General features: G+C 37.4%; 1 protein-coding gene across 1 annotated transcript; it reads left to right on the forward strand.

Annotated features, from left to right (window-relative positions):
• The first annotated feature begins 9174 nt into the window (after window positions 1-9174).
• On the forward strand, window positions 9175-10421 carry LOC122041337 (proline-rich protein 36-like). Its single transcript, XM_042600984.1, has 2 exons — window positions 9175-9684; window positions 10215-10421. The coding sequence occupies exons 1-2, from the start codon at window positions 9175-9177 to the stop codon at window positions 10419-10421; spliced, it is 717 nt and encodes a 238-aa protein (XP_042456918.1).
• The last annotated feature ends 3203 nt before the right edge of the window (window positions 10422-13624 follow it).

Consider the following 13624-nt stretch of genomic DNA (forward strand, 5'->3'; position numbering starts at 1 on the left):
TAATTCGGTCGACCGATGAGCTCCTTTCCATTTTGCTTCTGATCGATGGTCGTGAGCTGGTGTGTGCTGAGTCACCAGAGTTCGGTCGACCAATCTTACTATTCGGTTGACCGATCATTGTTTGATCGGACTTGGGCTGTGATCTAGTCTGACCTGAATACTGCTTTGATTCTGCCTTGTTCGGTCGACCGATCCTACGGTTCGGTCGACCGATCCTAAGGTTCGGTCGACCGATCCAGCCACACCTGTAAAACAGTATTAGACAAAAATCTCCTGTAACACAGATGTTAGAACAACAATATTGTAATGCAAGAGTAATATGAAAGACAGTAGAACTGTCTTGATCTCAATTTGGAAACCTTCCCGGTTTCTTCAGTTGGATTAGCGACCTAAGGTTGTTCCCTTCGGGAACCCGACCTCACTGTCGCTCCTCCAATTTGTTTACCTCAACCTACCTGCCAAACTTTGATCCTCCAGATCTAGTTTGGACTTTTCACTCAGCCTTGATCGGCTCCCCAGGACTTTTCTCTTGATCTTCGGTCCTCCAGACCTCTCGATCACACTGCCTAGCTTCGGGTCTCCTCGACCTACTTGGACTTGTACCTGGGTTCCACGATTTGCTAAGATTTCTCCTACCTAGCCTCCAACTAGATCTTTCCCGGTTGAGTAAACATCCTGCACACTCAGTCAACTTGTTAGATCATAACAAGACTTAACTTGAACCTTTGACAACATCAAAACTTAGGTTTGATTCTAGTGCAACTTGCACCAACAATCTCCCCCTTTTTTATGTTTGGCAACCAAGGTTCAAAGTTAAGTTAAAAATATGCAACAATCAACAATTAAATAAACAAGCAATTTAACTTTTAATACTCCCCCTTAGTTAAACACCTCCCTCTGAATTCACTATCTCTCCCCCTTTGACACACATCAAAAATAAGGGAAGACCAACAAACTAGAAGAGTTGAAATGTATAACAATTTTAACTAAGTGTTCAAAAATTACTTGAAATGAAAAAAGTTAATTTTGATATTCAAAAATATTTTTAACTAAGTTAAAAAGCTACAAAAAAAAATTGAAAATATTTTGAAAATTTTTACTAAGTTAAAATAATTTTGAAAAGAATAATTTTATGAAATCTTAGGCTAGGTCCTAAGCATCTCACCCATTCTAAGTTATCAAGCAAAGGATCCTACTGTACTTGTGAGATGCTGGCTCCTAGAACTATAGGAACATGCAGTTCTACGGTAGAACATAGGCTACTCCAGAAAATTAAAATATTTTGAAAGAGTTTTTGAAAACCAAAATTTTGAAAGAGGGATTTTTACAAAAATAATTTTGAAAAATAATCCTATAATAATTTTCAAAAATAAAATAAAAAAAACTTATTCTATAATTATGACCAGAATTCTACTAACAAAGATCATAATTGAAAAGTACTCAAGATCATCCATAGTCATAGTCCAAGGTAGTGAATAGATACAACAAATTAAAAGTAAGAGACACTAAGATCACTCCTCCGTATCCTCATCATCTCTAAGATAGTCAAATATCCTCTGCTGCTCCTTTTCTAAAGCATCAGTACAATCCATCATCTCCTGACGAAAATCTGCAATCTGACCCTGAAGGGAGATGTACTGATCATCCATCTTCGTCTCCAAGGACGTAAATCGACTAAAAATATCGTCACGAAGATGGGTAAAGAAGTCACTAGTCGGAGGAGGATGAGCATATGAACTGCTCTGAGGAAAATCAAAGTAAGGCGTCATGGAAAATCCTGGATCAATAAACACCGGAGGAGGCTCAGTAGCTGGGACCGGATCATCTTTAGCAATGGGTTCTTCAACAGCCGGTGGTATGTAGTATAGATGAGTTCGTTTATACACTAGACCCTCGGCGCTAGTCTTAATCCTAGCCAAGGACAATTGCCTAATTCTGACAAGATCAAAAATTTGACAACTCAATCAACTCGCCTCGATGAACTCCGACACCCAAAGAAGCAATATAGGCAGTGAAAACATGACACTGGATCATATGAACTTTATTCGAGGTGCTATACCCTGAATAATAGATGATGGATCGGAATACCCAGTATCCTAAGTCAAAATCTAGTCTATGTCGCAGTGCATACATCAGAAAAAGATGAATTGGATGTAAAACACCCTGATCTCTAGATGACAGGGGATGAATACAGGAAGCAACCATTTTATAAAAATCATTGTCTGTCGTACTAAGGGGTATAGTAGACATCCTTTTAGGGCGTCGTCGTTCAAAGAATTCGGTATACATAAGATCAAGAGTTAGATGGGTAAAAGGAGCAGGTAGTGGATCGGGAAGTGAGGCACTGAAAAAGATACGATTAACCGAGGGTCGTATACGTAAAAACTGAAGAAACATATCTAGATCAAATAGCATCTCTCTAGTGGCGACCCTAGTCCTATAGTGATGAGGATCAAGTTCACACAAGTTGTGATAAAATTCGGAACATAGGATAGGATTGTATGCATGCCTGCAAAAGATATTGCTATCTAGTTGATAGTGTTGATTGATCTCTATGTCTTCAGGACAAAATGTTTGGTAGAATTGGAGATCTAGACAACGAGTACCTATCACCTTAAATTTTTTATTTCGAAAAGATTGCCTTAATTTCTCAGATGAAAACTTAGGATCCTGGCTGGGATTAAGAGAGCTAGCCTCTCATTGTGCAATAGCTCTATTTTTCTCACTATAAAAAGAATAAAGAAAATTAATTCTACAACATATAATTAAACAAGAAAAGAATAGAAAAGTACCGAGGCATTATCGGACACGGAGGGAGGCTAGGATCGGCGAACATATTAAGAGGTGGAAGAGGAGAGGATGGATTGGATGAGTCTTGTGATTTGCCCGACTCTGTATTTATAGAGGTTGATCGGTCGACCGATAAAGGGTTCGGTCGACTGATCCCTTTAAATCCTCGGCCTTTTTGACCCGAGAGCCAACGTTCGGTCGACCGGACATACGTTCGGTCGACCGATATATTAACTTCGGCACAGATACAGGGTAAGTGCAGAGTAGATGAACGGATGAGAATCAATTGGTCCGGTCGACCGATTAACCTGTTCGGTCGATCGAATAATTGATTAACATTGACCGGTTCAACAATGATTCGGTCGACCGATGGTTTTTTTCTGTCGACGGAACCCCCTTTTTTTTACATTAAGTTTTTAAAATAATTTTTAATAATTTTAATTAAGTTTAAAAATAATTTTTATAATTTAAATTTAGTTTTAAAATGATTAAGTTTAAAATAATTAAGTTTAAAAGTTTAATTAAGTTTTAAAATGATTAAGTTTAAAATAATTAAGTATAAAAATTTTAATTAAGTTTTAAAATGATTAAGTTTAAAATAATTAAGTTTAAATTAAGTTTTAAAATAATTTTAATTAAGTTTTAAAATAATTTTAATTAAGTTTTAAAATAATTTTTAATTAAGTTTTTAAAATAATTTTGATAATTTAAATTTAGTTTTAAAATGATTAAGTTTAAAAATTTTAATTAAGTTTTAAAATGATTAAGTTTAAAAGCAATTAAGTTTAAAAATAATTTTTAATTAAGTTTTAAAATAATTTTTAATTAAGCTTTTAAAATAATTTTTAATTAAGTTTTAAAATAAATTTTAATTAAGTTTTAAAATAATTTTTTAATTAATTTTTTAAAATAATTTTGTTTGGAATTTAACTAATTAGATTTGGAATTTAATTAAGTTTGAATTTTAATTAAGTATGAAATTTAATTAGGTTTGGAATTTAATTAGGTTTAGAATTTAATTAGGTTTAGAAATTTAATTAAGTTTAGAATTTAATTAAGTTTGAAATTTAATTAAGTATGAAATTTAATTAGGTTTGAAAAATATTATTGAACCCATGTTAGATCTTAATCAATACTTAAAATTAAAACTAATACTTTCACTAGTCAACTGACTCAATCAGTTAATATGAAATGTAAGTTATAAATTATTTTAATCAAATAAGTATTGAATTGAGTCGAGTAAAAGATAATCAATAAACCATTAATAATGATTAATTGTTATTAAATTAGTAACAAATTATTTCATTTAACATGAAACTTAAACTTCATACACCTAAGGTTAATTATTTTTTCAATAATTGATTAATGAATAATCAAAATTAAGTGAACAATCATAATAAGGTGTAAAATAATATATTTGAAGAACATTAGTATTAGGAACGGTAAATCCTCTAAACACTTAGGTAGAACTTCTTATAGCTAACAAAGATAATAGAATGTGTTAATTATTCACTTTGCCACGTTTGTCTTAAAATTTAACATACCCAAATCTTAGTACAATTTAAGAGGGAGTGTTAACTTAAGGGGGAGTGTTAAATTAAGAGAGAGTGTTAACTTAAGGGAGAGAATTTGTTTGGACAACTTAAGAATGTTTTTTCAAAAATTATTTAAAAGAATACATAACTTTGAAAGTCTTTGAGCAAACCGTTTTTTTTAATAGTTGAAAAATTATTTTGAATCGATACTATAAAAACAAACTATATATATATATATAAATATAAATATAAATATATATATATATATATATATATGTATATACTTTTTGAAAATATTTCTTACCTAAAATCCTTTTTAAACCATTTACTAATCTTTTGTTGGAAAATGTTCGCTTAAAAATTATTGTTGGAAAAATTTTCCTTAAAAACTACTTTGAAAATTTTATTTAGAAATTTTTTCTTTAAAATTATTTTGACAATCTTTCTTAAAAAAATTCTCTTCAAACTTACTTTAAAAATTTTGAAAATTTTACTTAGAAATTTTTGAAGAATTACCTTGAAAAATGTTTTGATAATACATCATCTGAAAAAAGTCAATTTTTAAAACCATATTTAAAAATTTTTTTTTTATTTGCCTTAAAAACTCTTTTGAAAATTTTCATGAAAATATTTTGAAAATGTCTTTGAAAAATATTTTTAGAATATTTTTGAAAAGTTATTCTGTATAACAATTACTCTTAAAATCACATGTTTTGAAAAATTCTAATAGTTTCTCAAATTATATGTTGTGAAAAATTATTGAAAAATATTTTAATTTTTTAAAACGGCTTTAAACCAACTTTGCAAGATGTTTTGACCACCTTGGAAAGGTTTCATTCTTGCAAAACTTATTTTAAATTTTTCTTAAAACTTTTCATATTTAAAGCATCTTAAAAATATTTTATAAGTTTAATATTCCTGTCTAAAGTATTTTGAGCAATTAATACATTTTGAAAAGTATCTTTGTAAGAGTTAGCTCTCAAAACCTATTATAAAATTCTTGCAAAAAGTTATCTTTCTAAATTATCCTACATAGCAAACTCTTTTGAACCTATTATAATATTCTTTAAACTCCCCTAATAATCCTAAAATTTCTTTGTTGCCAAAAATTTATTATCTTTTTTACTTAGTATTTATTTACTCATATTTTTTTATGTGTCAAAGGGGGAGGGTTAGGGTTTAAGTTAGAAAACAAAAAAAAAAAAAATAACATAACCCTAAAAATGATCAAGAGAACAAAACCAATTATCTCAATTCTTGCTTCTCTTAAAATCATTTCTTATGCTTGCTTTGAATATTGTTTCCTAACTTAACATAGGTTGTCATTGCATCAAAAAGGGAGAAATTGTTGTTGCATGGTTGCATTAACAGGCTAACTCAAGTTTTGATGAATGATAAATAAGTTAAGTTAGGTATAATTGTGATCTAACTACTTTACCAAGTGTGCAGGAGATTAGCCATGTCAGGCCTCGGGGGAGTCCCAGCCAGAGGAAAAATCCGGAAGTATTTCCCCTGTACACGTGATAATCTGAAACATTTATACATACAAAAATATACATCAGCCACACACGGCTGGAATATATATACAACCACGCAGTTTATACTCAGCCCACTCGGCTGGAACAAAATATTTACAACCACACAGTTATATATATATATATATATATATATATATATATATATATATATATATATATATTAAACAGCCCACTCGGATGTATTAAAAACATGCATTGTGGAAATACGATAGAAAACACATACAAACCAAAAACAAGGACTGCTAGCCGGCTAGGCTTACACAACACAACAAAAATAATACAAGACACCACATCACAACTATCCAGAAACAAAACCGGAATAGACACTGCTAAGTACACCAAAAACATAAACCAAATAGAGTACAAATGAAACTGGAAACAGGTCTTCAGATATGACGTAAGACTGACAGACAGGATACTCCAAGCGACTATAAAAATCTACCTGCTACCTTAAATAGAAATAGCTCAATGGTGTGAGTTCAAAGAACTCAGCGGATATCAAGCTGACATGCCTAGTAAGATAAAACTATCAGTAATAATCATGGAGTACAGTCTTCTAATCAATAATAAGAAATGTAAACTGAAAAGATAACAGAAGAACTATACTCACCAGGACCTCCTATCCAGATGTAAGGGTCGTCAGACCAGATATATAATGTCTCCTGTATGCATGTCAATCATATGCAACCACCAAAATGTAACAAACAAAGTGCAGTAATCACAAACAATAAACGTAATCAATGCATATGATGCAAAAATAACATGTGTCACCCCTGACACCAGTCAGCCATCTCACACGCGATGGTGAGACCGAGTGGGTAGGGCTATGACAACTGTGCACTCTGCCATCACTGCTCCTGAGTGACCGAGTGGACAGGATACTGTCGGAGTACACCTATCCTCCTACCCCAAACAGAGTGGGGGAGTGCAATAATCTCATCTCCTTGAGACAGTTCAAAGGAGGGATCCCTGCCGGTTACCACGCTGCGTCACCACTACCCATGAGCGGACCAGCGGAGCCTAACAGAGCAAAACTGCCACACACCCTGCCTGATATACCACTAACCCATGAGTGGTTGTGTGTGTAGATCATGTAACTAGCGATGTGCTCAACAATAATGGAGCTGACAATCGCACAGCATGCAATCATGCAAGATGGTGCATGACACTAAGCATGTAAATCCTAACCATAATCACCTCCACATAATATGTACCAAAGAGGAAAATAAATCATACTATGACCTAGGTATCACAGATCTAAGTGCACATGCCCGATAATAAAATCCAGAAAACTAGTCCTATACTCAGTGAAGCCTAGTATGTCACTTCCTCTAGGAACTAAGGTACACATGGTGATAATCAAGAGATATAAACATGGATACATAACAGGCAACAAACAGAACATACTATATGTATCAAATAGTGGCATACCCAGGGGCAAATCTAAGCATGATCATTGCTACTAGCTATAAATTACTATGTATATCAAAGTGGCAATATCGTAAAAGATGAGTCAAGAGATACTCGCCTTTATCGTAGATCGTGCCAACATAACTCCCACGTCAAAAAGATCATCTCAAACTACCTCCACGTCAGGATATGTCTCCGACTAGTGTCCTATATCAAATCATATCATTACAACCAAATCCCTTCATACATTAATAGCTACCTAAATCCAAATCCAATCATGAAACCCTAATTGACTTCACCCAATCAATCCACTTACTGAGGGTTAATCAACCTATTTTAACAATTTAATTTCAATTATCCTCATTCCACAATCAAGTTAATTTAAGCTAAACTTGAATCAATTCCAATACAACTTACCTAACTAGAGATGCCTCTGTAGACTCTTGGTTGAATAAATTACTGTCGGAGGTTCCGGCCGGTGTTAAATGAAACTACTGCCTTCTAGGTCAAGAACCCCAAATCAGCACTTGCTTGTCAGAATTTAGCAGGTTCATAATGCTATCGATTGGATCTGCACCCCACCTACAGATCATATGAGTACCTCAACTATTGATTAGGTATGAAGAAAACAACGATAAAGATACTCATCGTACTATCTTGTGAATAGAGGAAAGAATCTGGTGGTTGCGTTTTCAAATCTGGTGAAGGGTAAACATTGCAATAGTGGACAGATCACTAGGGTTCTGCCGCTAATGAGCCTTCAACCATTGCTCCGATTCGGTCCTCAAGCGAACACTTGTGGCAGCATCGAGAGAATCGCAAGAGAGACAAACGACTGGAATAGCAATGTTGGTGTGAGAGAAAGGGCACAGCCGAGGGCAACGAGGTTGGGGTTGCATTTGTTTGGGTTGCATATGTTTAACATGCATACAGGTGACATTTTGTATCTAATCTGACGACCCTTATATTCAGATTGGAGGTCCTGGTGAGTACAATTTTCTTCAGTCTTCTCAGTCTACATTTCCTACTTTTATTCAGGAAACTGTACCGCATAATTATTGCTATTAGTTATATCTTATTATGCATGTCTATCCGCTATCTGCTGAGTTCTTGAACTATCCTGTTGATTATTCTTATTTCAGGTTGAAGCCGTCAGGAGGTTCTAGTTGCTAGTCCCCTTACCACAAAGATTTTCACTTTGGTCTTATGGTTTTCTGCTTATTTTCTTAGAGCTATATTTTAGACTTGTACTGGTTTTGCACTCTGGTTTTTGTGTGTTTTATCTTAAGGCATTGTAATGGTTGAACTTTTACTTGCTCGGTAGATTTTCTATTTGGTATGTTTAGCTATGCACCTACCGGTAGGCAGAAGAGGTAAGTGTGGATGTTATTTTCGATTTCTTTTCATATTGTAAAGTCAGCCGGAGGCTGCACTATTTTAAACTGCGTGGAATGTTGTTTATTTTATGATATTTTATTCCAGCCGGGTAGGCTGAGTATATAAAATGCATGGAATATTTGTTTGTTTGTGTGTATATATTCCAGCCGTGTTGGCTGAGGATTTTGTATTGTATTGAGGATTCAGATTGTCACCGGTACAAGGGAGATGTTGCCGAAATTTCTTCTGGCAGGGACTTCCCCGGGGTGTGATAATTTATTTAGTATTAAAGCTCAATTTTGTGAGTCAATCTAGGTATTTTCAGATTTATACGGATTTCGTCAATTTTCATGTTCGGAATTCCGAGGTATTTTTTTTAGACAACGTTATATTTGGGGACTTGGCAGCGATAGAACATCTCCAGACGGCAAATAGGTATGATGATTACTTTTATAATTTTAGTACTTGTACTTATACCGGGGTAATAAATTTAAACAAATATAAGGTGAAGTGCATGTGTTCCCATGCCAAGATGTGGTGCAGGACGGCCATGCAAGAGGGTGTTGGAATCTCTGGCGACAGAGTCGTCAGAGAGGTCTACTGGGATTGAGTCTGTCAGTCAGGGACAGACTCCTCATGGTACTGTGGGCGCGTCGGGCTCTCGGATCCCGACGGTTCTTTCTCCAGAGTTACCCACACCTACAGTATCCACTGTAGCACTAGTAGTACCATCTGCGATATACTCGGCCCCTCCACTAGCAGTACCTGCTACTACGTACCCGGCTCCATCGCCACCGCCACCTGTGCCTGCTACGGCGTACCCGGCACCACCGCCACCTGTGCTTGCTGCGGCGTATCTGGCACTTGCAGCACCAGTTACACCTGTGCCTACTGCATACTCGACACGCGCACTAGCAGTACCAGTTGCTCCTTATCTGGTACCATCACCTACCGTACCTCCAGCCGCTCCTGCATATATTGACCCTGCAGTGCCACCAGCGATACCTGCCCCGGCTTATGCAGCAGCATCAGGGGTACCTCCCCCAACCTATCCAGCGGTACCACTTGTAGTATCAACTCCAGTGGTTCCGCCAGTTCTCACAGTGATCCCTACTCACCCCACTGATATGGTTGTGGCACGAGCTCGGATCCCAGCTTTGGCAGAGTCGATGAAGAGCAGATTCACACTATTCCGCGAGGAGACTGATCCGAGCGTAGCTCAGTGTTGGATAGAGACTTTGGAGCGAACTTTCTTCTATATGGCTTCTCTGAGTGGGAGAAGGCAGAGATGGCTGCTTACCATTTACGGGACGAGGCTGACATCTGGTGGGATACGCAGTGCTCGATTATAGGTGAGCAGCACATCACTTGGGCGAAATTTAGAGAAACTTTTGAGAGCCAGTACTTTCCACGGTCATATCAGATGACATGCCAACAAGATTTTCTAAGTCTATAACAGAACAACCGCACGATGATAGAATACAATGCAGAATTTAATCAGTTGGACAGATTTTGTCCAGAGTGTGTTGCTAAGGATAGGTCTCGTATGTTTTAGTTTATCCAGGGACTGGATGGGCATATTCAAGTAAAGATTGCAGGTTTTGGTAACTCATCTTATACAGAGGCATTAGATAGAGCTCTTATGATTGAGGCGGCTCAGCAGAAAGTGAATGCAGACAAGAAAAGGAAGCAGACAGATCGGACTTCAGGACAGACCCAGCAGCCACAGGCTACCGGACAACAACAGAATGGTCACAGTCAGTCAGGTTAGGGTACTTCTGGGGCATCTAGTCGGCCTTAGAAATCAAGGCAGACTTCCTCAGGATATTTTCGGTCTTCTCAGCAGAACCGGAAACAGTCCTCCAGTGACATACACTACACCCGGTGTGGATCCAGAGATCACATCACATCAGTCTGCTCCCTGGGACAGTCAGTTTCCTATTATTACAAATTGCCTGGGAACATGAGCTGAGATTGTTCGCTGAAGGCTCAGCATGTGGCTTCCGGAGTTTCTATTCAGGGAGAATAGTTCAGTCAGACAGGGACTCAGTGAGGGGGGAAGAAAGCTCAATCTTCGCATCATCCGCAGAGGACAGCCCCTTTGGCAGAAGTTGCATATGGCATGCAAGGACAGGAGCATTCCAATGCTCACATAGTATCGTAGGGTTCTGTTTCGGGACCTCAGTATCAGTCGTTGCCTCAGCCACTGGTACAATATCAGCTGCAACCCCAGCCATTGGTCCAATACCAGTCGCAGACTCAACCACTAGTCCAGTATCAGCTCCAGCCACAGCCACTAGTTCAGTACTAGTCGCAGCCCCAGCCACCGGTTCAGTACCAGTCGCAACCCCAGCCACCAGTCCAGTATCAGTCGTAGCCCTCATATCCAGTTTTGGCTCAGTATCCAGCATTGACTCAGTGGCAGGCTCAGACTCCGGCACAGGCGCATCAAACTCTGGCAATGCTACCACCTCCACCCCTGCCAAAGATTGGACGAATTCACACGGTTACCAGAGATGACGCATAGCGGGCCGACGGATCCGTTTTCCGTGGTACGATTTAACTATATGCATTTTCAACTGATATGTTAATTGATACTGGTAGTTCACATTCCTTTATTTCTCGAGTATTTATGAGGGAGATTGGTAGACTGCCTATTCTTAGACCGCAGCGACTGACCGTCTCCCTACTGTCCGGTGATACATTGGACGTCGTCACTCAGGAGGTCAGAGGATGACCATTAGACTTCGACAACCATATACTCACTATAGGCTTATTGGTACTAGAAATGGTCGAGTTCGACATTATCTTTGGCATGGATTGGTTGTCAGCATACCATGCCACAGTTGATTGCCCTCACATTTCGACCTCCGAACCAACCCTCGTGGGATTTCACTAGCATCATGGATGACGGTATATCTGTTGGGTTCTTCGGGCCACGAAAACCGCTTTTTCTCGTTGCGGAAACCCCGAGTCACCCAAAGCCGTAGATCCGTGCAAAGATTCGTAAACAAAAACTTTTCGAAAAACCTTTTCTTGTACGAGTTTGTAAAACTTTTAGATCTACACTAGATAAGGGTTATACCTTCGAAGCGTGCCTTTCGCTTATCCCGCTCATCCAAGGAGTTGCCGGATCTCTAGACCGTCAAGCGCCGGTCCTCTAGAAGTATCAACACGGACACGTAGGTGGAGAAAACCTCACACAAAGGTGTGCTAGCACCTTGGTGAGATTCGGCCAAGCAAGGAGGAGAGGGAGAGCTTGAGAGGAAGAAGGAGGAAGATGCACACAAGTGAATGAAAAATGAATTCACACCCATTCACAAAGTAGCCGGCCACTTTCTTCTAGAGTAACTCCCCATTAAATGCAATTAATGTGAAGTTAATAAGAAAATGGCTTTGTAACTTCCATGAGGTGGCATCCATGATGATGTGGAATATCATCATTGGTCCACCTAAAGCCAACTCACCAATGAGGTGGCAAAAGGTCAAGTCAAAATTGACCTTTGGTCTTCCTTCTCTAGTCAAGTCAAACTTGACTCAATCTCTACCATGGTTGATCTAATCCAACCATTTGATTCGAGCCAATTTAATATAATGAATCTAATTCATTAAATTAAATTGATTTAATAAGTTATAATCTAAATTAGACTTATTAAATACATGAATCAACTTGAGTCGAACTCAAGTTAGCCCAATTAGGATTACTCTTAATCCAATTTGATTTATCAAATAAATCTAATCCTCTTGGTTCATCATATGAACCTAATTTATCAACTTGAGAAGGAATTCGTGTTCGACGTCATGGTTATCTACAACAGAAAATTTGCAGAAATAAATATCATATTCTTTAAAATCATTTAATTAGACCCTTAATTAAATGATGCTCCCACTGAATTCTAAAATTCTTGTGGGACAAGATCCACATCATACTAACCCTTGAGTTAGCTTTGGCTAATACGCCCAAGGCTTAGTATGATCGGTAGGTAACGATTACCAATTACATCTCTATGCAACTCTTGTTTATAGAATCAATATCCGCATTTATATTAAAACTCGAGTTAGCTTTGGCTAATACGCCCGAGAGTTAATATAGATGTGATTTTGTCCTATCTTTCCAACTATTGGAAGAATGCCTATAGTTGACTCGATCCAACCGAGTAACTATGAATACTCAATCTAATTGAGTTTGTATTCACCCATGCGTTGATAGACGGGACCAAGATTGTCCCTCCGTACCCTACCAAGATAATATGTATTGCTGCTTTGGCGATTCAACAATACATGTGATCGAGGTAGTGATAGGTATCACGACACGGTTAGGCATTAGAGTTGAGTCGATTGAGATCTAATCTAATCGAAAGGATGCATCTTGTGCACGACTTAGATCTAATCTAATCGCAGGGTGCATCATGCGCACGACTTAGATCTAATCTAATCGTAAGGCACTAATTAATTAACTACTTATTAAATATGCATCACATACACAAGCAATTAAGTAATCTATTTGTGATTTAGTCATGGCCCTACTACGATCTTCTCAAGCCAATGAGAAGATCGATTGGTCAACCTAGGGTCAACAACTTCTCCAAGCTCCTCCCTTTGACCACCTTGTGTTGCTCGTGCCTCGGAACTCCGTCTCGTGTGGACCCTCCACCGCTCCAATTTGTACATTACAATTTGAAACTCGAGTTACATTCGAGTCTAAATCTAATTTACAACAAGAAAATAAGAGAAGGCACGATGCGCAGTCGCGAATATAATACAAACACATAACGGCACGCAGGCCGTATTATGAATTACAACACAACCAATCATATTGGGCTTTGGGCCATGACTATCACAAAATTAATATATAATTCAAAATTATATATTTTCATAATTTTCTATAATTTTAAAATTAATTTTACAATTTTAAGAATAAAATTTCCCGTCGGTCCCGTTTTGCGGAACGGATCCCCTTGCGGGGCCGGGGCA

This window comes from Zingiber officinale, chromosome 1B (genome assembly GCF_018446385.1).
Source record: "Zingiber officinale cultivar Zhangliang chromosome 1B, Zo_v1.1, whole genome shotgun sequence".
NCBI lineage: Eukaryota > Viridiplantae > Streptophyta > Magnoliopsida > Zingiberales > Zingiberaceae > Zingiber > Zingiber officinale.

Coding starts and splice junctions, on each gene's coding strand:
- LOC122041337 (XM_042600984.1), top strand. CDS start 9,175: ATGCCAAGATGTGGTGCAGGACGGCCATGCAAGAGGGTGTTGGAATCT. Junction 9,685..10,214: donor CTTATGCAGCAGCATCAGGG/GTACCTCCCCCA, acceptor TAGTTTATCCAG/GGACTGGATGGGCATATTCA.